This window comes from Vanessa atalanta, chromosome 6 (genome assembly GCF_905147765.1).
Source record: "Vanessa atalanta chromosome 6, ilVanAtal1.2, whole genome shotgun sequence".
Lineage (NCBI taxonomy): Eukaryota > Metazoa > Arthropoda > Insecta > Lepidoptera > Nymphalidae > Vanessa > Vanessa atalanta.
The window spans coordinates 12,855,924-12,883,038 of NC_061876.1; the positions used below are offsets into that span (position 1 = coordinate 12,855,924).

The window sequence follows — 27,115 nt, forward strand, 5'->3', positions numbered from 1 at the left end:
TGTTTTCTTTGTTAATAAAATGCTATTTAAACCAACCGTAATATTATATTGCAACTAGATCTTTTGCAATTTAGGTCTTGTATTTGAATAATTTGTATGAACTTTCAGAGTAAAGTTTAAATGTATAACAAAATATTTTATGTCTATAAAATCGACCTTGTATCGTTGAGGATGAAACTATTACTGTTTATAGCTAAATAATATTTCAAGCTATGAGGTAAGATTATTGTTGGGTTTAATTCCGTTCAAATTAAACAAACAAGTATCGTAAGAATGGAATACGATACAGCGATTGCAATTGTCTCATTAATAACTTTGTTTTAAAACATATTCATGCACCATACTACTCGGTTATTTATTTTATTATCAATCAAATCAACGGGTAGTAGAATTCATATCACAATTTCAATTCGATCAACGCTTGCGACGTAGACGAACTAGAATTTCAAGTCTCTATTTTGATAATCTTCAAAATGTAGAGCCAGAACGACTTGGTAGTTAGTTAGTTACACATACATGAGCCGAGATGGCCCCATGAGCCGAAATGGCCCAGTGGTTAGAACGCGTGCATCTTAGCCTATGATTTCGAGCTCAAACCCAGACAGGTACCACTGAATTTTCATGTGCTTAATTTGTGTTTATAATTCATCTCGTGCTCGGCGGTAAAGGAAAACATCATGAAGAAACCTGCATGTGTCTAATTTCAACGAAATTCTGCCACATGTGTATTCCGCCAACCCGCATTGGATCAGCGTGGTGGAATATGCTCCAAGCCTTCTCCTCGAAGGGAAAGGAGGCCTTTAGCCCAGCAGTGGGCAAATTTACAGGCTGCTAATGCTAAAAAAAAAAACATACATTTCAGCTGAAAATTAGTAGTCGGTTAATTTGTGTTACATCAAAGGCTTCGCGAAGGAAAACTTCGAGAAACTTACATATGTTGCATAAGAAATTCCACCAAAGGTGAACCCACCAACTCGTATTGGAGTAGAAGAATAAGTTCATTAAGTACCTCCTGCTAAACTGAAGTGGTTTTAACCTAACAGTAGAGAGTCAGTTTCTTAAGTTTTATTTGAAATATACTCTTCCTAATATCCAATGGTTCTGAGACGTTATAGCTGTGAACATAATTGTCTCAACTCTCAAATCGAACATAACTATAGAAGGAAGAGCTAGAAAAAATCCTTGGTATTTGTGTATCTCAATTAGATGAGCTAGCAGAAAGGTTTTTCCCCAAGCCTAAAAAGGGTAGCAAAATTATTTTTAGATTTCGAAGTAGAATACAATATAATCACAACCAATCGTGTTTCTTTTGTTTTAGGAAATGGATCTCGATGTTTCCATTAATTTATATTCACGACGAACCGACGAATACTCTCCTCCTTCAGACAATTAGCATGAATACCACGCGAGTGATGCGGAATATTAATACTTTCATCGTGGCACTTATCTTTTACGTATTCGGGAAAATATTTTATTTTCAAAAACATGTGATATTTATTATGTATTTATAAGGAAATCCTCAAGATTGGTTTTGTATTTTTACCTACGAGCACTATTTGTATTTATATTCTAATTGTAATAATTTATTTTATTTTTTTGCTTTTTCACATGCCTGGTATAAGATGTGACCCATACATATATTCTTATCTAACCAACATAAGAAATCTCATTTATATCCTTTTTTTCGTAAGCAAAGATAATAATTCTTATTTTGACATAAAGACTAGAGTGTACACCGAAATTGCGATCTATTGTCTTTGATAATAGATTCCAATTCGAAACGGGAATACTTGGTATTTTAAATTGATAATCTGTCTTTGACTAAACTTACCATCTGATTTATTTTCTTCGTGTTGGTCACCTGAAACAAAAAGAAGACGATTTAATTATATGTCTATAATAATTATCATATATGACATGGGCAACTTAATCATACTGCTTTACGGTAGCGCTCATGAAGGTTCTTTTAGGTGGGAACTAATGAAGAGTGAACCATATCGGTTCAAGGGACGTGAAGTGAATGAAGTGGTTCATTAAAGAGCCAGTGTCTATGGGCGACGGTGACATTCATCACACGGTTAATTTGATATTTTGCTTGCCATTAACAAAAACCATTCCTGAGAATAACATTGCGAAGTTCTAAGGCAATCAGAATTATCAAAATCATTAAATGTATTAAACCGAAATAATCTATCTGAATACAATATTTAAATTTCTAAATTCGAAATTTATCTTTATAAAATATTAAAGAGATCAATCAATGTTGGCTGATGCAATCAAGGGCTGATTGAAGGTGATTATCATTTATTCAGAGGATATATTTGTCGTTGTATATATCAGTATATGCTTATGTCGACGCGTTGTATTACGTCATGCGCACCTCTGATTGGAAGTCAATGACGTGATATCGATGTTCAGGACCAATGGGGCGAATACGAGGCGACGGTACGAGCGGCAATGTAGTCGCTAAAATTGGCAAATTCATTTTCACACGCTAACAGGCCCTTGTATTGGCGGCACTATTATTAAAATCTTGTTCAGTTCCATCAAATTAAAAGGCATCTTTTTAACGATATTTATTTAACTTTAACCATTGTGACGATAAGATGCCCAAAACCATAACAGCGGGTATAAAAAACGTCTAATATTTTTAACGCATGCTTACGTTATCAAAAAATACGTAATAAAAAATTAATCTTTCTAGATTTAGTAACTTTGGCTGATCGTTGATTATAGATCAGGATAAATATTTTTATAATTATATATAGAAATTTAAATTTGAATTCACTTGAATAATTTATTTAAAGTTATAATATGCACACATTGATTATACACACATTTTTATTTAGACTTAACTTGTAAATTAGTAGGTTATAATTAAAGTTTCCCATTTAACGCTAACAAGCAAATAGTCACTTCTGTATATGATAGTACTGATTATTATGGTAATAAAACTGGCGACCTCTGATAGTGAAGCTAAATGCGGTAAATATTAGCCATTAATGTTTATTTAGAGCTTGGTGTAGACAGTTAAACTAGACGGCTAAGATTTGTAACGACATAAATACGCTACGTCGTAGAACTGCTACAGGATCTACGACGTAGCACGTCTATGTGTCATTTTAATTTATGAATACGTTTGATTTTAACGTTTTTATGTTGAAAAAATTATCTGTTTTAAAGAGCTAAATAAAAAGAGTATTATTTAAATATATAAATTTGCATAAAAATAATTATGCACAAAATATTTCGTGATTGCAATTCAAGTTTATGATATTTTGTCGTCAATGGCGTCGTTACCTTAGAATACTATTAAGGACGAGAAGAAAATGAATAATTATTACATTACATAATGTATTGAACATTATACAATGTATATGTATATATTATACATTTACTTGGTAGTAGGACTTTGTGCAAGTCTGTCTGGGTAGGTACCACCCACTCATCACATATTCGAAACTATAATAATTTGTAATATTCTATTCCAGTTGTAACCAGTTTAACTACAGGCAAATGGGAAGTAACATCTTAGTTCCCTAAGTTGCGGTTGGTAAGGAATGGTTAATATTATATATGGTGCTAATGTTTATTTGTACTAACCATCAGCTGGCCCATTTGCTCATCCTACCAAAGTCATAAAAATACACAAATTTGAGATTTGAGCATTACACCAGTGTAAACAAATATTGTAACTGGCTTTATGGTCCAAAATCGTTATTAAAAATATCAATAGCCTGAATGTGAACATCTATATTATTTCAAAAAAAATATTATAAAACGATAACTTTAAGTATGCGTAAATCTCATTTAATAATGTCAGATAAGAATCATATAATCTAGATACACATCACAAAGAGCACGGTGTAACTTGTACAGTCACGAACTCGTAACAGTCAGCGATCCGTGATCTAGTCACATGGCATGAGACGCAAGCATGCGTTATACTGACTTTTACGAGCGCCACTGTACGCCACTCAGCGTACGTGACGAGGACGAATATTATTACTTTTTATTAGGCTTATGGCTGCATTAAGAGACACTTTAGTATAACCTTTACTTCTATTTGTCAACATGTATTAAGTCAGCGTTGAACCAAACTGTACGACCCTAAAATATAATGTTCTAGCTGCTTTTATATTATATACTATATAGAAGACTCTTGTTTAATTAATCAATGTTAGGATATACAAAGAAGTAGTCCCATGTAAACACATTTGAAATGTCATGTTGTATAAATTAAATGTATAGCTACCACCGTTTTGGAACGTAGATAATAATCAGAAGAACTCACGAGTTACTCTTTTCTACTATACATTAATATAACTTAACATATAGTTAATATATATTATATCTATTACAAGTAAGAGGATAAATTCGATAAAGATTTCCATCATGCAGGTTTCCAGTTTTTAGTACCGAGCAAGAGACATATAAAATTAAGTAGATTATGAACCGGGTATGAACCAGTACTATTAAGCTAACATTCACGTCTTGTAACTCTGCCATCTCGGTTCATAAAAATAAATTAATTTAAATCCCTAAAAACTTTTTTTTAAACATTTACCAATAAGGACCGCGGGAAACATCCACAGATTACAGGCATCTAAAATAATTATTTTTAAAGCTTCTAACCCGATTCTATCGATTCAGAATCGATTAGAACAGAGACACGTCCCTACGCGGTCTCAGAAACGCTTAAATTTACATGTTGAATGCATTCTCATGCAAATCATTGAACAAGACGGCATGCATGGCATACGTGAAACTCCATCACACTGTATGGCATATGCAAACTATGAAATAAGTGCGCCATTGAGAAGTCTTGTCGAATGGTTTCAATCTGAACTATCCCTTTTGAGCTGGCTTTGATGTTTTTTCAAAATTTAGGGGTTATTCTATCTTATTCTAAAATGTTTATAAGAAATTATTAATAATACTTATGTTCAATTATTGATTATTATAATAGAAAATAAATAAAACATCAATTTAATTAATAAGCTTCTTTTAACAACATTTTTCGAATTTATATAACATGACTGAAGCGAAAATAATTTCGAGTTATTAATATCGTCTTTCAAATAGTAATTAGGTAAAAAGCCTTTTTTAAAAAATCCTCCTCTGTACCATTAATTAAAATCTCCCAAACTACATAATTATATCGAGGATGGGAAGCCACCCAATTTCAAAGGAGCATCTACCGAAATCTGAAACCGTAAAAGGATAAAATAAACTCGACCGGCACTGGAAACGGTTATTGCCCGTGATGTACGGTCCCCGGAGGAAGTGCTGGAAACGCGTTTTTTTACAACTCGCTGAATTTTAAGGGCTATATTTGTGTTTTGCGTATTCCATTTTTATATGAAACACTAGACGTTACTGAGATATTCCTCTTTATCTTGTATAAAGAGATACTTATATATAGGAAGAAATATTAAACTAATATCTCCATTTCTTAGTTTCACTTACAAAACTCTTGTAAACTGAGAAATAATAATATTATGTTTACAATATATTAATATTTAAATGAGACGCAAGTGGACCACCTAACACCTGTCGGCAAGTGTTAACCCCGCCCATAGATATCCACTCTGTAAGAAACATTACCAATACATACAACGCCAATACGTTTTGCCTGTAGAACCTAAAACTGGCTCACTCACCCTTCGAGTAGTGTAGTACACAAAAATATTACTACTTGGCGGTAGAATATATGATATTCTACTAAGTTAACGTATGGTGCTTGCCTTTTGCGCTAGATAACCTATTGAATGAGAAAGTTTATTGACTAATAAGTGATATGCAACATCAACACATGCGGACAGAGCAAAAACGTTGTGTTTAATAAAACTACCTTGTCTGCCAAGATTTCTTAAGATACTCGAATAAAGTAATGATCGGGTTTACCAAAAATGCAAATGTTTTAAAATGATGCATTCTTTGGATACGCATAGGGGTATCAAATTAAACTGCTAGTGCGTCTGCTTACTTTTTACATTACACTATGTTTTGTGCGTATTAGTTCCAAATATGGATTGGTGTGAATTTTACAAACGGATGTGCATACGGCACGAAATTTTCTACCTATGGTTCACTTACCAAAAGCACTATCCTCACTCCAAAAGGAGTCGTCCAATGTATAATCGGCTTCTGAAACAAGGAGACAACGGTGTTAATGACTTTTTAATTAAACTATTTAAGAGTTATCGTAATGTGCTAAATACATAAGATGATTATATAAATATAAAAAAAATATAATAACCAGAATGATTTATTAAAAGCCATTTTGCCGTGGTCTCCCTTAAGATATAGCTTTATGGAAATTTCTTCAAACAAAGACAAATTTATTTGCTTGGCCTTTTTAACAGTTTATTAAATTAATCATCCCCACAAAAAATGATAATAGAATACAAATTTGTTGTTGAATAATAGTTAATGGCTGTATTTTATCATAAAATAACAAGGCGCTTTCACAAAATCAAAATATTCTTAAATATCATATTAAATATCTTTAATACGTGGACATGTGTGTGTGTCTAGTTGTAAAGGTACATCCATTAAACGACTAGTGTGTAATGTTGTTTACACCTTTAAAGACGTATCAATTTGCATGTTACCCAAGTCAGATATTAATTTTAAGTGCTTAGTGATAAGTTGATGGTGTAACTTTTCCAATAAATAAATAAATAAAAAATAGTGTGCAATGTATTGTCAGAAATCACCAAAGGATGTGGTATAAGTCACGAGATGATAAGATCACACAGAAGCATTGGAAATAATACTGAACATGTATGTAAAGTTGGCTACAACTGACGTCATCACGATCAGCCTGCCAAAACTGTGGCTTTGGAAGAAGAACATAGATAATATTTTAATCATTTGCTTAATAGTCAAAGAATAATAAAATATTGGTCTCAAAATATCGTTAAAGAAAGGAGAAAAAGTACCCTTAATTTCGAAGGTAAATATTGTTTTAAGACCGGTAATATAAGACCCATGAAACTAGGTAAGTTCAAGGTAAATAAACCATTAACGAACGATGAAATCGTCGTCGTAGTTTTAAGAATAAAAATGAGGATCTTTTGTGTCACTATAAACCCTAACGATCTAATTTCAATTACAATGACGAAGTTCTCATTTGAACTAAAATTCATTACTTTTTTGTTAAAATAGTTTTAATACATAGAATATAAATTAGGTATATTACAATTACAATACATTTAAAGTAAAATGCCACATAATTGAGCGATAAAATAAATAAATTCACGCGGGGACTACTGCCCATAGACCGCACAGTAATGGAAAAAAAAAACATTCTTTACATCGTTAATACGCCACCAACAACAGGAACTAAGATGTTAGGTCCCTTGTAGTAGTTACGCTGGCTCATTCCCCCTAAAACATGAACATAAAAGTACTAAGTGTTAGTGCTTGGCATTAGGATATGTGATCAAGGCGGGCTTGCGCAAAGATCTACCATAAAGTAATAGTACACCACTTTCATGATATAATCTATTATTTTAAATACGAGTAACAAAAGTTATATAAAATTTATAGAACTGTCAAATTTTAACGGCATACAGATTTGGTAAGTTTCACCTATACAAGAGTATTTGTAATAGAAACTGATTAAGCATACGCATACACTGACATACATACATGCATACATATACAAGTTAAAGCCTTTTCAGTCGAAGAACCTATTAATTATTTGACTGTCAAACGTCAATACATTGTATTGGTGTATTCCACTAAGGATCAGTGACCCAGTGTAATTACTGGCTTAGAGATGTTGATCCCATAGTTAGCCGTGTCTATAAGAAATGTCTTATAATATTTATTACAATATAAACGCCTACAGTCTCTCATCTTTTAAATTTCTTTCGGCAGTTCATCATAGGTAAGTATATCTTCGAACCAATATTAGTGTTTTCTATGATTATTAACAATCTAAACTAATATTATAAATAGGTAAAATTTATTTGTTTGTATCTAGAGGGTAATCTCCGAAACTAATGATCTAATGCTCAAAATGTTTTCATTGGTAGAAAACTGTAATAACTCCTGACACAATAGCTACTTTTAATGAAATGAAAACATTTTGAGCATTAGGCTCAAAATGTTTTCATTGGTAGAAAACTGTAATAACTCCTGACACAATAGCTACCATATAGCACTCAGGAGCTGGTAGCTTTACTTTAAATAGTTTGTCAAGTGACGTTTCAAAAGTGCTTTTAAAAGCCTACTTGGATAAAGTATATTTTGATTTTGATTATATTTATATCATAAAAAAAAAATATTAATAAAATACACCCAAATTTCGAAGCCGAGGCGTGTCACTAGTAAATATAATTTAAAATTTCTATATTAAAGATTTTGATTATCAATGACATAAGATTTTCGTCAATTAGAAAAAAAAAATGTACAAAAGCTGCTTTTGTTTTCGTTTTTATTTGCACTTGCTCTCAATTAAAAAAAATAGTTTAAAATTTACCACAAATCACAACTTCCCACATCAAATTACTCTCATTTTAAAAAAATGTTTAATTTTTGAAATAGAAGCATTATACGCTTAAATTAAAATCTACTCTATTACAATGGCTATAAAGTTGAAAATTAAAAGTTTTACAAATAGGAGTTCACTCCAGAGTTAAAATTGTTCTATTTCTGATATTTGCTTGTTCCCTTCGTTTCTTTCTCGGCGTAGATTTAGCATATTCGCGTGAGCTGTGGTGTTTTTCATACACATTTACGTATTCCATGTTCTACTTTAACGCTTTCGTGAATAAATTAAAACAGAATAATTGGTATATGATATTTATAATACAGAAATTCTCACTAATATAAAAACAACGCATACATTTACAACCATTCTATGATAATGTATACACATATGATAATTTTAATAAATGTATTTGAGACATATACTTAAAAAAATACTGTAAAAAATATTATATTCAATGCAAATTCTAATTTCATTATTGTCTTCTATGCTGGGCATCATTTCTTGGACAAATGTGTGCGTATATACCAATGTACTCTCACCTTCCTCGTCCTAATGATCGCCAAGAAGGGAGTAGAAAAACACAGACATATAAACAGCAACAACAACAAGCTTAAATTATTCCTGGATTAAGAAAGGACTGTCACTACTACAAGATGGCTCAGTTGCATGAGCACTTGAATCCAACTGGGCCATCTTGTAAAAGTGACAACCCTTCACACCTAGTTTACTGTGTTTTCTTAGGCTTCTTATCGTGCTCAGTTGTAATGTAAAACATTGTAAAGAAACCTGCTTAAATCGGATGATATTGCGCTGGTGTATCTACGTCGCATATTGAAGCGGCGCGGTGAAAAAGGTTACATACTTTATCAAATGATGAGCATTTATACTTCTACTAATACTTATGGAACACTTTTTTTGGTTACTATTCAAATAAAATAAGTTATTCCAAAATCTTTTAAATTTGTAATTGCTATTTGCTTCAAAATTGGTAAATAATTTCAACTAGAAACTGAATTCGATAAGAATAAGAATTGTCAAAATATTGAGTATTGTTGTGAAAATAAACACATCTAAGATTAAAATTAATACGGACAAATTTGTCCTTCTGAAATATAGGCCAGCCATTGAACTTGTGGTCAATTAATCGCAGTTCCAGGCCAAAAGGCCAGATAGGAAGTACGGCGTTAAACTTTGCAGAGCAGATAAGATCAAAGCGGACCTAGAACTGGCTTTCCAAGTGGGACAATAATGGTCCAACAGCTACATCTGGTTGAAAATTTAATATTTGAATTTATTTATATTAAACCGATTATTTTTGTTTTACATAACAGTTACGAATATATTTAATTAAAAGTTTGTTTTACTGAATATAAATTTCATTTTAATGATTTAAGTTGTTGATACATGTTTTTAATTAAATAAAAAAATCTCACTGCTGGAAAAAGGTCTGGAGTTAATTTTACTACGCTGCTTTAACACACGTGGCAGAATTTAATCCAAAACTTGTGTATATCTTTTGTTAATGTTTTTCCTCGCCGCAAAAAACACTATGAAACACAAACGCAAATTAAGCTCAACACTCAGTGGTATTTGGATAGTTTTGAAATTGCAATCCTTAGCTAAGATTCACGTGTCTAACGTCCGGACCATCTTGGTTATTACGCTTGGTTATTACTATTAGGTGTTTAATGCCATAACTTCTTTGCTCTATCTTTATCTTTACAATAATAGGTAATATTAAATTTGTAACCTCACCAGTCGACAAGAAAACTATTAAAGCTAATTTAACTTAAGGGAACAATCGACTTCTCTGCAAAAGTACCTTTGAACCAGCTGTTATCAATTAGGCTTAAATTTATAGGACAAAGGGCCTTTGGTACACTTATTATAGTAAGTCCTTTGATTTTGTGAAAAGTCTGTAAGAAGAGTATGTGAAATTGGCGCCCAAATTGGGGCACAAATGGTTATATTACGTTTTAGGTCACTATATTGCTCTAAAGAAAATTGACAAATTTAACTCAATTACTTCCAGTTTTTAGTAGTTATTATTGCAAAAAATGTTATTAATGAATGATATTATAAAATTGATAAAAGATATTAGGATAGCAGTTGAGATTGCTAAGAATAATCGTAGGAATTGTTTTCATCGATGTCGATATAAATTGTTTTGTAATAATATAGTGAATTAGAAGATAAGCAATATTATATAGACTTATTTTGATTACGAGTATAAAATATACCACAAGGGAATACCGAATAAGTACCAATACTGTAGTTAAATGACCAAATTCACGTGAAGCAAGATAGGTACATTTATACGTATGTGGTTCAAATCATGGCATTCCAGCTAACAACATTGTCCTTATTGTTGATTTTGCCTAAATTGTTCTATTCCGTCTCCCCCCACTTATAAAACTAACTGTTGTGCAGTCTAGTTAATTATAGCTGAGTAATAAGCTATATAACATTCAGCACTTGTTGTGAAGTTGTTTTGTACAATTAATATAATGCTTTGGGTGGTTGAGATTTATTGTCGTTACAATATTGTTGTTATATTGTTGTTTGTTTTGTTTTAATACCATACTTTGACTTATGTTGTATTTAAAGTTACTCATAAAAGCCCGGTTTCGATATTCAAGATAAGATTCGTTTTGCGTAAAGTAGAATTGACAACGAAGTGCAATTCGGAAAATATCTATGGTTACTACTTAATGATCAGAAGGCTATGAATAACAGGTAAAAGGGAAAATGTATGAAGATGACAGATAAAAAAAAAAGTTATATTTATATTTCTACATTTACATTCTATATTTTTCCTTTGCTTTAAAAAACCCAAAAAAAAAAACACAATCAAGAAATAGCGTAAATATTTTTTAAATAATATCTTTTTCTTAACCATATATTTCCACTGGAATCACATTTGCAAGATTCCTTTCTTCTTTCACCAAACTATTAAATACTTTTAGACATATTTAATTCGTTATTTAAAGCTTTCATAACCCACATTATAGAGTTATAAAGTTTTCCGAGACGTTATTTAGACGTTCCTCGAATATAAATGAAGTTTGCATTTACGCTGCAATTACGGTATCTAAGTGAGTATTTCATTCGCTGACGTTGTTTACGTGTCGAGAATACATACGAAATTTCGGCGCCCTATTATGATATGCTAATATCTACTTGTTTTAATAATTAACCCCCGTTTCCCGGGCAACGGTGAAATGCAACGTATCAGTCGCATTGTGTTAGCATTTGATTACTTGACATCAAAATTTATTATATTATAAATGATTATTTTAAAGTTATTTTTATCTAATTGACGTATCTGCTATCGATAGTAAAATTGTTTTAAAAAAAAATGAACGACGGTTACTCACTCTGATTTATGAATATTTTTTCGAATTCCATTCAAATTGCGACAAAAACGGCAAAATTGAAGGTGAAATTTTGAAAGGTCAACATTGGATTCGTGAAATACTTTTTGCGTTTGCGCGCGAAATTTCTAGCTTCCATCGGCGCCATTTTGTAGACCGACATCAAGCGTGACTTGACAGCGCGCACTAGGTTCGGAAATCGAGTTACGATGTCCAATATTGATACAATTGTACCAAGAAAACGAACCAATATAACTACAGGAAGGGTAGTAATTTGATTCTCGATCGATAGGAGTACTTCTTTAGTCTGCTTTGACGTGAAAAGGAATAAATTTATTGGTCCCCTCCGTCGCGAAATTTCATAATGACAAATCAACCGTGTGGACGGGGCATTTTTAGTTCAAAAAAGGACTGGTATTTTGTAATTATCGAATTTGATGTATATTAAACGAAAATTTAATTTAAAGTGAACCGCTCGAGTTACACTTTCGACGATTTGAATAGGAAGACAGATAAAAAATATTGTCAGCATAATTACTATTGAAATAAAAGGATCGGATTTTCTGTTAAACGTGCAGGCTTCATCGCCCGCAATCGAATAACCGTTAGCTCCACGTTTTAAATCTGTAATATGTTACGTCCACAAATCGAATTACGATCTGCCGCCGGCCGTCTCGGCACGGGTACCGTGCTTAAAATTATTAATTAAATGAGCTTACGTGACTCGTTCGCCTCGCAAAATATGAGGTCCACGCGCTAAATTGTTTTAGGTACTTTAGTTTTTGAATAAAGTTGAGATATAATTAGCTTATATGAACTTGTATTACGAAGAGATTTTTACTACGGTAATAGGCTAATGGTAATTAATTTTATCTTTGTTGTTTTACTCGAGATCTCAGGGATTTATTTTCTCTTCAAACCAAGTCATTAACATTTTTTAATTAAAAAAAATGGCAAAATTTTCCATAGGGATCGCCACGTTGAAGTACTCAGATTTAATTTTGATAAGAGTCATCTTGTCAGTAATCCAGTCAAAGGCAAAAATTTGATTTGTCGGCTATTTTGTCAATATTTCAAATTTGGAACGATTGTAGTAAAATCTTTTATTTACGTAAATGTTGGGGCCGAACCATAAATTGACGTCAGTGGGCAGTTCGGGTCTAATCTTACCAAAACCGTGATAGGTAATTGTGCTGTCAAAAAAGGCCGGCCCATACATCCTCGACGAAGATCAGATTGAGCTAAGATAATATTGTAGGCATACGAGATTCGTGTATCTTTTCCATCTCCATTCATTTTATTTAATAATTACATAATTATTGTAACCACAAACGGATTAAAACTTCTAATTTCACACAAGTGCTTTAGCTACTTACATTGGGATCAGAGTAATGTATGTAATGTTGTCCAATATTTATTTATTTATTTATATTTAATTTAAGTATATAATTGCAAAAAATCTTGATTTAATTTTAAAAATACATTACTTTAAAAAAACATATATATATATATATATATATATTATTCGAGTACTTTAAGTTTCTGATATAAAAGATGACAAAATTTTTGTAATTATACGTACATATTATATATGTAAATGCCCCACACCTTGGCAAAGAACTCCATGTCCTTTGGAAAGATGTTTCGGAGTTTACTCTACCACTTGACTGATTATTATTCAACACGTGCGGGTTCCTCACGATATTTTCTATTACCACCAAATTAATCACATAAATTCAGTGGTGCTTGTCCATGGTTTGTACACAGAATTATCGGTTGAGATTCAAGTGTTACCACTGGGCCAATTACAGCTCTTAAATTATACGTCTATTAACACAAAGTCAGTTATACTTTTATATAAAACTGGTACAATAATAACTATCCGTAGAGCGATGTGCAATTTAGATTAAGCGTTATTAATATTCATTAATTTGTTAATATTATTACAAAATTAGTTAAATGCAGGTTGATTTAAAAAAGCTGAGATGGCCCCAATGGTTAGAGTGCGACAATTTTAACCGATGATTGCTGGTTAAAATACAATTAAGCACCAATGGATTTCAGGTGCTTAATGTGTGTTTATAATTCAATTCGAGCTTGGTGTTGAAGGAAATCATCGTGAAGAAATTCTGTCACATATGTCTTGCTTAACGGGAGAGGAGACCTTAGCTCAGTAGTGGAACATCCAGAGGCTGATACTTTACTTTTTACTTTGATTTAAAAATGAAATTGATAAATGTTACTCGTTTCGGTAAATCGTTTGAGCATAAAATTACTTATAAATCTTATTTAACTTCGAAGATAAGCAATAAATAAAGAAAATTCATGATAAATTTCCAAGGAGAAAAAAATCACCTGCGTATAACTCCAGTAATCCTCTCGAGGTTTCAGCCCCCGAAATGGTACAATTTCCATCCAAGGTCTACTTAAACCCGTAATTATGTCGCCTACCCGGTTCGAAGGACCGAATGGGTGGGGGGTAAGGCCATCTGTCCTTGGATAGCGATGAAACATTTTACAAAGCAACGGTATGTTCTATCTTACTGTTATGTATGCCTAGAATATATGATATTGTCCATGATATGATCCAAAATGTTGTCAAAGTATTTACGAATAAATAATTTCTGACGTTATTTAGTAAATTAATCAAAGTTTATGAATAACAGATTTTAAATTTACCATGACTCTTTTTTCTAATGCAAATCGGTAATCAGTTCCAAAAATAGTTTAATAAATTAAATTGGAAATCATTAAATTCGGTATAGAGTTATTGTATTAGACAAAACGATGCGGCGCTTAACAGCGCTGTAAATCGCTCACTGCTGGAAGTTCAGCTCGTTCCGGACACGAATTGACAAAAGACATATCTGGTGACATGACGTCCCTAGTTTCGCTGTTTCAGCGCTGTCAATATTGACGAACGGATTTTTGTAATAATCGGGGATGTTCCGTTTCTTCGTGTTTTATTAAAGAAAATCAATTATGGACCTATCGGAGATAATTACATTTCTATTCGAGCGAGAATAATTAATGGTTTGCCCGATAAATAATAACCAATACGTATTAAGGATTACACGTAATTCGGAGGATAAGACGTACCAAATTATATTTTAATTACACGAAATAATACTACCTATTTATTACTAGTTACAAATAACTTAATGCTCATAATACGAGATACAATATTCAAACTCGAAACGGAATTGGACGTCGATTTTTTTTAAAAATCATCTACAACTAACAAGTAAAGTACTCGAAGATAAATCAAAAAAATAATTCCGAATATTCTAGTGATTTATTCAAAATGAAAACATATTCGAAACTTAAAAAAAAAATTGTAATTAGAACATTCCCGAAAAAAATCTCAATTCCCGATATCCAGAGGGGATAAAAACAAAGCCGATAATGAATTGCCTTTTTTTTGTTTTCACAAAGGGATGGAACAACAATGGGGTAATCTGAGCCGATGAGACTGTTCATATCGTGGTTTCAAAACTTTGACTAATTGTTATGGACGCCTGCGGGACCACTGTAATTAGGGTTCGCCAGGCATCTCCATTCCAGTAATTAACGTCTTAAGTGACCCTGTCAAGGGCGGTTTGTGCAAATTTTTGGTAATGGTTATATTTAAATTTGGTGACTGGAAGTTGGTGGGGAATTGTCACTAATGTTTTGGGTAAGGTCTTCATATTCGTTTCAACTGTGGCATAAAGAAATTGTTACAAGACAAACTTATACTTTTCTAAATTGAAGAACTAATGAAAAATACAATCTATGTAAATAATAAAATTGGAGTGTCTGTTTGTAATAATTAAGTAACAGCTTTTTGCTAAATTCATATACACGGTATATATATCAAAATCACATTTTTTTTAATTTTTTGTCGCTCTGTCTGTCTGTTTGTTCTGACTAATTTCTGGAACGGCTGGACCGATTTTGACGGGACTGTCACTGGCAGAAAGCTGATGCAATAAGGAAGAACTTAGGCTACAACAATAACTTTGTTAAATTTAAACGCAAACAAAATCACGGATACATCTAGTGGAAAATAAAATGTGATTATGATATTGTTTTGAGCGGTAAACGCATACATGAATACATTTAAGATGCTACTTGTATATGACATATCTTGTATAGCGGTTGTAAAGTGTCACAATAATGAGTACATTTTTTTCAAATGGTAGGAAAAGAAAACATTTACTACATAGATTAATAGGCTTAGATCATTTTTTTCAATGAATTCTAAGCAACAGCCCCGAAGTTTGCAAGTAGGCAGTGTTAAACACTCCCGTGTCTCAAAAAGCACTTACAGCCATTGATCATGCTGTCGTGTATCATATTTTGAATCTATAAGTAAGTGTAATGCTTCTATATGAAGATTTTTGACATTGGTTTTTGTTAATTTTTAACTTTATTATGAGATAGAGAATAGACTGAATTTAAATTTGCGCACAATTATTGTGTGCTACAATTATCGACGATGTTTCTTTCATCTTCTATCCGGTAATTTATATTTTTATCTATAAAACAAGAAGAATTTCAAGGCGTCAAAGGCACCGTGGGCTCAACTCGGATTAAACAAACATGTTTTACTGTACAATGTCGCAGGACTGATGAAAGCCGAGTGTACATGACATTTGACGTCATTACGTGTATGACAAGGGTTTGCTAACAAGGATAACACAACCATACGGGCAATGCAATATTACATAGACAATTATGTCTGTGTTAGTCGAAGCGTGTTCTTAGTGTAGTTACGTAAGTAATTATATGACTACTGGTATTCGAACTAACGATGTCAGAACTATGGAATTGTTTTAATTAATGAACAATAATTATATCTCATCTCGTGTTGTCTTTTGTTTGAACTTCTATGTTCGTAAATAACTGTAACTAAAAGAACTTCCAGAAACAATATCATTGATACGAGACAAACTTTACTGTCGAATTTGATCATTCTGTTCACATTTTCAGCGGAGTTGGCCATCTGTAAGGGATGTATATTGCAAAAATGTGTGCGTTAACAGAGCTTCAAAGTAATTATCAAAATTAGATCTATTAAAATCATAAACGATAACAGACAGTTTCCTGATAAAAAAATATTGTTCTGAATCGAAGTTTGAAACAAGGTCAGCATTATAATCTAGCCACTAGAAAATCGAGGCAATTTACAAAATATAGTAATAGACAACAAAATGTAATGAAAAAATAAAGTAAATAAACAAAAAGCAATACTTTACTAACAGCTCAAATAAAAATGTAAGTACATGTCACACGAAGCATAAATAAAATTTACTTTGAAGTAACAAAAATAAATCAAGGTCACATTGAATGCAACTAACTCAAATTCAACCTTGAAATTTTACTTCAATCGAGAGAAAAGCTCAGAGAATTTTCAATTTAATACAACTTCAGTATTCTTACAAGCTTTTATTTATCTTCACTTGTTAGAATGAATGGGTTAAATGTTGCTAATGAAATTTAAACCACTTACGTCCAACCTGAAGAATGAGCTTAAAATTTACACACATATGTACATAGCAATACTGTTTATAAAAGTAATTGTAGCCTATTCAGGTTAATGCATATATTGAAGTGTTAATTGTCCATGGTGTACTTTTCTTCTCCTGGGAGTCGCGGCAACCTGATTCGTTAGCGTATCACGCTTAAAGTTAGCTCGTGTAACGAACGATCATCCTTCGCCTATCGTACTGATATCGTCTGCCAGCCATTTCAGCCATCGTTGGCTCATGTTCCAAAAGACCAAGGGATCGGTCCCAAGATTAAGAGCCCGGATGTCGCGGTAACAACTCCCCTTTATATTCATTTTAATACAGTCCACTTATCTTTAGCGCGTAAACTAACTATTTTGAGTAAAGTAAATAAATAAAACTAACATTTAGAAGATTAACTCTAAAGAATAGCTTTCTCTTATCCTATATAGTTTAAATTGTAAATGTTAATTAAAGAAGACATTGCAATTTGACGACGAGTACTACTTTCTTCTCAGGATTGCTCCAAGCGAAGGAACTCTTAACGATCAACAGTATAGACAAGAAATGTGTATAAACGCTTGCCTGTTATTTAAAACTAGTGGTCGCCCGCTGTTCATTCGTTGGGTTCATTAACGGGTTGGTTGTCAGATGGTATAAAAAAGTAGCCTATGTCCTTTCCTTTGGTTAAGGCTTTAAATCAAAGCTGGTTCAGTGGTTTCGCCGTGAAAGCGTAACAGACGGAATTGCTTTTGCATTTATAATATTAGTATAGATATATTTCTTTTATCTTTTAATATTTAACTCATTTCTAAAGTTAATAACATTGTCCAAAGAGAAGAGATATCGAACGTTTTAGTGATATTTAGACATATTTTGTTGAGGGACAAGGCGAAGCAGTGGTGTTGTTATTGAGATAAAAGTTCCAACCAGCAATATATATGTCAAATAAATTCATCAGACCTGCGGTCCGTTTTTTCATCGGTGAAGTATGAGGCGGGCAAACATTTTCGATACTATTCCTGTATTTATTGCCGGTATTTGTTTTTATACTTTTGCACACGATATGCGGGGTTTTTAGCGATGAGAAGTTGACAGGGTCGACCATAATCCTTTGGTCTACTATGGGCCAAAGGACTACACTCTCTGTAACTATTGAGTTTCTTGCCGGTAGAATCTACTTTCCGAACCGGTGCTAAAAGAAGAACCAAACAGTAAATTCCTTTTAGGTCCAGTACTTGTGTTTGTGCCCCACCCCTTCCATCTTACAACCATGAGTTAAGATTATGTTTTTTTTTTATGATATCGTTAGGCAGACGAGCAAATGGGGCACCTGATGGTAAGTGGTCACCACCGTCCATAGACAATGGCGTTGTAAGAAATATTAACTATTCCTTACATCACCAATGCGCCACCAACCTTGGGAACTAAGATGTTACGTCCCTTGTGCCTGTAGTTACACTGGCTCACTCACCCTTCAAACCGGAACACAACAATACTAAGTACTGCTGTTTGGCGGTAGAATATCTGATGAGCGGGTGGTACCTACCCAGACGGGCTCGGACAAAGCCCTACCACCAAGTAAATAAGTGTGTGTGTTATGTGTGAGTGTGTGAGTGTTAAATATCTGTATTGCGTACATAAAGTACTAATGCTATTTGTGACGTAATTATTATTAAAATGAAGTACTTACGTCCGAATAATATTCGAGCAATCATCGAAATAGGACTGATGTGAGCTACATACTTCAGCTACATTAACTTAATGCGGTTACCGGGTTTTAGGGGTAAACATTGTCCTTGAAATTCAAACAGTTTTGAACTCTATCACTATTAAGATAAGGTATAAATTCGATCGTGTTACAAGATTTAGGTCACTTGTTATCATAGGGATAGTCGTATATTAAAATAAGGTTCTATCGATAGTAAGCAATTTCTAAATTACATCGAGTAAAGAGATTTTAATATATTACGATTTTATGATCTTTCTAAGGTCTTTACTTATATTTACTTATATTTATTAATATACATGAGTGTTACAGAAGATATGTTTATATTAAAATTGTTTCACTGATTCGTTAACTGAATGATCACGTTGAAATTTTTGAATGATCACGTCGAAAATATTGAAGAAATATCGCTTATTATCATTAGTCTGTGGACATTGATTATTATGCAGAACATACAGATCTCATTGTTGATATTCATGTACATATTAATTAATGAAAAATATTAAGTGCATTTATTGATCTATTTGTCTGTATTTCTCTTTGAATATCAAATTTCCGAACAAATACATTTGTAATTAATTAATCTTTTATGATACAAAAGTGTTTATAAGTAATTTTATTTATAACGAATGTAATATTTTAATGTTTCACTCGAATGAAATTATTACTTATATAAGTGAAATCTTTACGTGTGTATCGTTTGTGAAAAACGTTTCTAACGATAAATTAAAAACGTTATTTGATACAACTATATATAAGTAGTCTCTACTCTTAATTAAAAAAGCTAGTAAGTAACACGATGAATCTGAAAGAGGTCTTCGTTTGTTTACGAGCTATGGTTATCAAACAAACACTTATTCCATTTCCCTTGAAGCCAAAACATAATTAGCGAGTTCAATTACCCTAATTAAGTAGTAAGAAGCCGTGACGTCGGCTGATTTATCCGACGACAATAAGAGTGCTTGTTTGGTACCAACGGAATACTTTCTATGTAACATGACATGGTGGTAGAGCTTTGCGTAAGCTCAACTGGGTAGATACCAACTCGCCATATTCTACTGCCAAACATTAACAAAAAGTTAGTATTGTTAAAATAGGTTAAAATTTCTTACGTTGCTAATGAGCAGTGGTAACCACTTACCATCAAGCCACTTACATGTCCAACTACATTTAAAAAAAGAACTAGTTAGTTGATACTAAGTTACATATCTATTTCAATTATTGTTGAAAATTTGATGAAAAATTCGTATCCCATCAAAAACATAAATGTAAAAATGAGAGCCAAGTTAAATATTATGATATATACCTTGGTTGTTGTCTTCAACGACAAAAGAAGTGAGATCTAAATTTGTGCCAAGTTAAATAGTCCTTTCTGAAATTTATTTATAACTACATAAAATATAATTTCTTCTTATAACTTGGGGTAATATATTGTTGCCTAAGGTCTGACTTGGCTAGTTCTTATATGTTTATAAACACAAATTGTAGTTTGTGTTTAAAATAACAAATTATAACTCAGAACATCTAAGAAGAATGGAGGACAGCTCAGTATTGCTTAGTTAGTATTAACGTACATTAAGAGCTGCGATGGTCCAGTCACTAGAAAACATGAATCTTAACCAGATATTGCGAGTTCATATCCAGACAAGTACCATTAAATATTTGCGTGCTTAATTTGTGTTTATAATTCATTTGTAACAGGCTTAGAACTTACGAAGGCTATAATATAATTTGTTTATGAGAACTAGCCAAGTCAGACCTTAGGCAACAATATATTACCCCAAGTTATAAGAAGAAATGATATTTTATGTAGTTATAAATAAATTTCAGAAAGGACTATTTAACTTGGCACAAATTTAGATCTCACTTCTTTTGTCGTTGAAGACAACAACCAAGGTATATATCATAATATTTAACTTGGCTCTCATTTTTACATTTATGTTTTTGATGGGATATCACTACTTTTTGTATATAAATGATTAGTAGGTACTTATTAATAACAAATTTAATACCAAATGGTTTTTGTTAAGCTATTCTATTTTCTTATGTTTACGGGGTATAATTGTCTTTTTTTTGATACGTTCTTATTTTTCTTGTAGGTACCTCTGATATGTTCGAGTGAATTGCCCATTCAGTGTCCGGATCTTTTTTACGCGTTTTCTGTTTATACTTAATTTGCCCAAGTAGGGGTGGTATAATGTGCGCAGACGGTTGTACTCTACAATAGAGCTCTCTTGTGTCTTGATTTGACTTGGACCTAAATTGATAAGATGTACTCCATCTACCTTGTGATTTGTGTATAGTAGTAGAATATGCTAAGCAAATAGAGAATTGTTTCCTTTGAACATATATGTACATTACTTAATATCTGTAACTTGGTTTGGCTTCTAGTTCGCAAATTAAATTATGTTTAAATTGAATTGTTATTTTACGTGCGCTATTGCTGTTGTCGACGTCCTCAATGTACTTTCTCTATTTTTCCATTGGACCCATTCACCAGTCCTTTGCTGACATCAGCATGCTCGCTCGATACTGTTCTTCCAAGCAATAAGGATCCCCGTTTGTAACGCTAGAGTACAAACTTAAATCATTCCAGTTACGATATACATACTCTACTACAGTCTCACGAAACCTATTTTATTGTTGTATACTAGTAAACTCAAACAAAAAATATGCAGTCGAATAGACTAGGCAGCTTCCATCGGAAGGCATTGAAATAATTCTTATGAGCGCGGTTGCAACTCGCTCAGACACTTCCGCGTTAAGGTTTAATCGCAACGCTTCTATCCCGCTGCTTCGGCGTCACGTCGCGCGCCGTGTACCGAAATGCCTATTATTATTTTTTTTAAAGTATATATATAGATTTTGCACCATTGATGTGCGCTAAATGCTAGTTAATAACGTAATAAATACCAAAGTCGGCTATACTAATAAGTAATAAAACGGAAATATTTGGATTTAAAAAACTTAAGGGTGGTATTCAACTTGTTATATATTTACGTGAAGACCTTAAAATCTACATTAAGATCGGCTGTTATAAGTTTTGATTGCTGGTTCTTACATCACTTTTTTTTATTACAGTTATTACAAGAACTAAGTATGTAAGTGTTCCTATAGACTCAATAAAATGAAAAATTATAATAAAATGATAAAAAATTACCTGTTTCATATTTTTTCCTTTATATTGGCCTAATTATCTACCTGCATGCCAAATTTCAACTTTCTAGGTCACCTGGAAGTAGGTTATAGTTTTGATCTATAGGTCAGTCAGTGATAAAAATGACGATTTTTAGACGTTAATATCTAAATAACCATTTGAGATGCGTTTATGAAATTTGGAACACATATGTATCTCGCGAGTCTCAATATAAGAGCCAAATTCGACACATTTATGTCAAATAGTTTTTGAGTTATGAGGAGGTCAAAAGTGGCTCCAAATGGTTCGTGTAATATTACACACGGTGCTGCAAGCCAGTTCTGTTACTAGAACTTGGCTGACACGCTACCGCGTGTCTAGATGATTTCGCATATTTCGACCGTTGTCTATGTGTTCTTTCCAATTTTTTTTTATTAATGTCATTATAGCTCATCAATAACTTTAGATTTCAAAAAGCTCAAACACTTTTCAAATAAATACCAAAAATTATAACATCTTGTACCAGGTTCGAACAAAATTTATTAACATAAGATTTTTTTTTCCATATATTATTGAATAATTTAAAATTAATTTACATGTTAAATTTTGGGAATATTGTATTTATTTTTAATTGATATACATATCAATGTTACCAAGTCATTTATTTTTTATTTTGTGTAAAGTATATATTGTTAATGCACCTAATGTATATAAATAAATTAAAATAACTCCAAACAAAAGAAAAAACGAGCAGAGAAAAAAGTACTAAACTGTTTTTATCTTTGTCTATGTATATTATGTAATTTATATATCATTATATATACGTAATGTACAATAAAGATTATTATGATATGAATATCATGGCGAGATCCTGCAGACTCGCCGTTTAGGGAGTATCAATCATTAGTTATTCTCACGCCAATGCTGTTCCGATATATGTGAGTTAGCCAGTGTAATGGGATGCACAGGGGACTTTTGAAGTTAGGCTACAATTTAATGCTCTTCGAATATATATCGGTTGAGGTGAATTATCAAAAGGGGGTCGACTGTCCCCTTCTTTTGACAGACGTATAAACATTAATTTCATAGATTAGTATGATAACCATTTTAGATGGGATTTCTATACGATAAATATATCGCTGTCATTCCAGTAAAGTATTAGTACATTCACATATTGCTCTGTGTAGTGCTGTATATATTAGTTTTTTTATTTAAATCAAGTAACGCAGCATAAAACCATATCACCCGCCCAAAGTCCAGAACGATAGCAAATATTCATATAGTCTTAAAATTAACAACTAATTAAATTCTATTAGAAAACGTCTTAACATTATCTGTGATAGTAAGTTAGGCGCAATAGCTAAGTTACAGTTATGCCAGCGACGTTAACCCAGAAAGTGTTAATTTACAGTAGACAGAACAAAAATTACTTACGAAGATACGCTTAAAAAGAGTCACAACCATATAAAAACAAAATTAGCAACAATAAAAGACAGCTAGAAAATTTACACAAGTTTTCGATAAACGAGCATTGTTCCGAAATCGGGTAAAACTACCCGTAAACAAATGGACGGTCACGCAAACTAGCGTGCTTGTATTAGTCTCGCCACGTAACAAGATACTGACACGCGAGGCTTCAACACCTCCGAGGAAAAAAAAATGTAAGTAAATTGAATAACCACTGGCGTAGTGGTTAGTAAGATTATCTTTTGATTTATATATATATTTATTATTTTGATTTGCTGTGCAGAGATTAATGATTAACTCAGTGATAAGGATTTGTGCCCGTCGGAAGGCGTACAAGCCGCTCAATAATTCTACAGCAAAACGGCGGTACTTAACATCGTTGTATGCTGGTGTTGGAAGGTGAGTGAGTCAGTAGAATAACAGGCACAACATATTCTTAGTTCCTAAGGTTGGTTTTGCATAAATAACAAAAATTACCGATATCTGTGGGTACCGTTTTTGACCACTTACCATCAGACGGTAAATTTGTCAGTTAGCCTATCTATGTGACATAAAAAATATGCTATCCGGAGTGCGTTTGGACGTCACTTCCGTCGACGAGACGTGATAGGATGCTACTCTTGACGTTCTAAAAATAACTACAGCGAAGTCGCTTATAAAAATATTACAGTACTTATGAAAATACATTTATTTCCTTTTATAAAACAACGAAGTGTGAACATTTGATGGCACCTATTACTCTTAATAACTGTCTTATGCAAGATTCGCAGTCGTACATAATATTAAACGACCAAATTTTAAGGGTTACCAATTTAAATATGCAAATAACATCCGTATCTCCTGTTATAAAACATGTTACTATAATATTGTCGCAATGCCCTAGTGGTTTGAAGCATATGAACTCTACCGAATGTCATGGATTCAATCTCTACCTAGTTTGGAAAGCACCATAGAGTTTTTTTCAACTAAGCATAATTTGTGTTTATAATTCATCTCGTGCCCAGCGTTAAAGAAAAACCTTGAAAAATTTGCATTAAAGCAGAGTAGTTAAAACAACTCCATTTTTTTTCTGAAAGGATATAAAAAGTTCAGATGCTCTTTATTATCAAACTGCGGAGCAGTAAAAATTCACAGCAACCGGCGCTTAGAGAGAATGATGATATACACACTGTACGTATCCGTCACAGTTTATTTGATAAAAAACAGCTTAAAACTAACCAAGTTGTATTATGATAAATTAATGATTAACATAAAAATCCCACTCAAGTTTTAGAGCTTCAATTATTATTATTTTTATATTATGAGCGTATTTACACGAACAAAAGACGATATATATAAAAATAATTTTCTACTACCTATATTTTTTTGAGTAAAATATTTACGTAATATTTTATGAACAAAACAATATCTGTGGCAACCCTATTCATCGTCGAGTACGTTTCACGTGATTCCCGCTGTTTCATGTTCGATTATTGTTTGTGCTTTTTGTTAAAACGCGGCTGCTTCATTCTGATCTCTTTTCGTTTTTTTTTTTTTTTTTTATTTAACATGGAAGCGTGTGCTATTTGAACTTTATGCATTACTTGTGTATATTTATTTTTTATGATATAGGTGGGCGGAAGGTTAAATGGCGCATCAGGTTTGAGATACGAGAAGTATTAACCGATAACAATTCCTTACATCGCTAATGCTCCAACAGCGTTGGGAACTAAGATGTCACGTCCCTTGTGCCTGTAGTTACACTGACTGACTCACCTTTTAAACCAAAACACAACGATACTTATAATTCATTTGTTTTTATAATTCATCTCGTGCTCGGCGGTGAAGGAAAACATCGTGAGGAAACCTGCATGTGTCTAATTTCAACGAAATTCAGCCACATGTGTATTCCGCCAACCCGCATTGGAGCAGCGTGGTGGAATATGCTCCAAACCTTCTCTTCAAAGGGAGAGGAGGCCTTTATCCCAGCAGTGGGACATTTACGGGCTGCTTATGTTATGTTATGTACAACGATACTAAGCAATTATCTTTAGCTGTTGAATATATAATGTGGTACCTACCCAGACGGGCTTGCACAATACCCTATCACCAAAAAGAGTGTCGTACGCGCTTTAATTTTTCAATTTTATTTTGAATATAATCCTCTATTAATGTTATATATTGTGTCTTGTTAAATTGTTCACTTTAAAAATTCAATACGTCATTTAGTAAATTAAAGCTTCGAAAGCCACTTTAGTTAATATTTTACGGATCCCAAAACTTTGTGCAAACCTAATTGGGTAGGTAATGGTACGTACAATGGATGACCATTCATAAATTATTCCACCGTCAAACAAGAAGTTCTGCTTTTGGGAACCAACTTTAATGGAGTTTAATTTTGATTTTTGATTTTCCAAAACTCGTCGAGAACTCTACGATAAGCACAATATCTTATATTAAAACTGATATCAAAAGATTTTTTAAATATAAAAACACTTAATAATAATATCTAAAATATATTTTCGATGATTCATTTATATCCTTTTCTATTTTCAACGTTTTAATAGCTTCCAATTTGAACGTTACATGCCTTGCGGCTCTCGAAAATATTCATTTGTATACAGTAGCTGTTTGAAAAATAAAAACGATAACGTAAAAATACTGCAACGAAATAGCGATACCGTCTCGTCTATATGGCCAAAAAATGAAATATGTCCGATCAAAAAATTTACCTCCGTTGAAAATGGACTGTCGAGTGAGACCGCGACTTGTTACGTTCTTATTATTTTGGATGTTATTGTAGCGGACTCATGTTTCGATAGACCAACATTTTGACAATACCTAGGTTTCGAGATCCTCAGAATTTTTTTTTAACTCCCCTTAACTCCGTTTACATTATTTTACATATATAAATAGCCCCGTTTACATCAATTTAAACGTAAGATTATAAAACAAAAGTCAGATGGAAAGTCTGGAACATTATACACTAAAGCAAAAAAAAAAGCGAATGTAAATTCTCAGTTGTGTGTGTAGTAACAATTTATTACTCCCTCAATAATAAATAAAATTAAAGTGACAGCACTTTTGACGTATTAACAAAAAGACACACCGTTTCGTACTACCTTCACTAAAATGTTCCGCGTTGCATGTACGTAGGATCAATCAGCTCGTGACCACAAGAGATGGAACGATAATTAACGTTGTGAAATTATAAAGTGTACAATGTTAATCAGTGGATCGCTGCAAATCTGGCACGGTAGTACTACATTGTGTTAAGGAGTCAGAACTTGGAACGTTTACCTTACCAGATTGCGAGTTAGTGAGAATAAGTAAGTGATTGTTTTTTTTCTGTTGAAACTTTTTAGTACAAATATACCTAGAAAACGTAAAACCGACTAGTTTTACTAATTATATGTATTACATATTGATATT

General features: G+C 32.5%; 1 protein-coding gene across 8 annotated transcripts in view; it reads right to left on the minus strand.

Moving 5' to 3' along the window:
- The window catches only part of LOC125064465 (disintegrin and metalloproteinase domain-containing protein 22), a 494,578-nt gene that overhangs the window by 209,253 nt on the left and 258,210 nt on the right, over window positions 1–27,115 (minus strand). For all 8 annotated transcript variants that reach the window (XM_047671514.1, XM_047671508.1, XM_047671510.1 and 5 more), the window contains exons 5-6: window positions 6,100–6,150; window positions 1,832–1,861 (exon numbers count right to left, since the gene is read on the minus strand). In XM_047671514.1, the coding sequence (XP_047527470.1) occupies window positions 1,832–1,861; window positions 6,100–6,150 (81 nt within the window). The remainder of the gene's footprint in view (window positions 1–1,831; window positions 1,862–6,099; window positions 6,151–27,115) is intronic.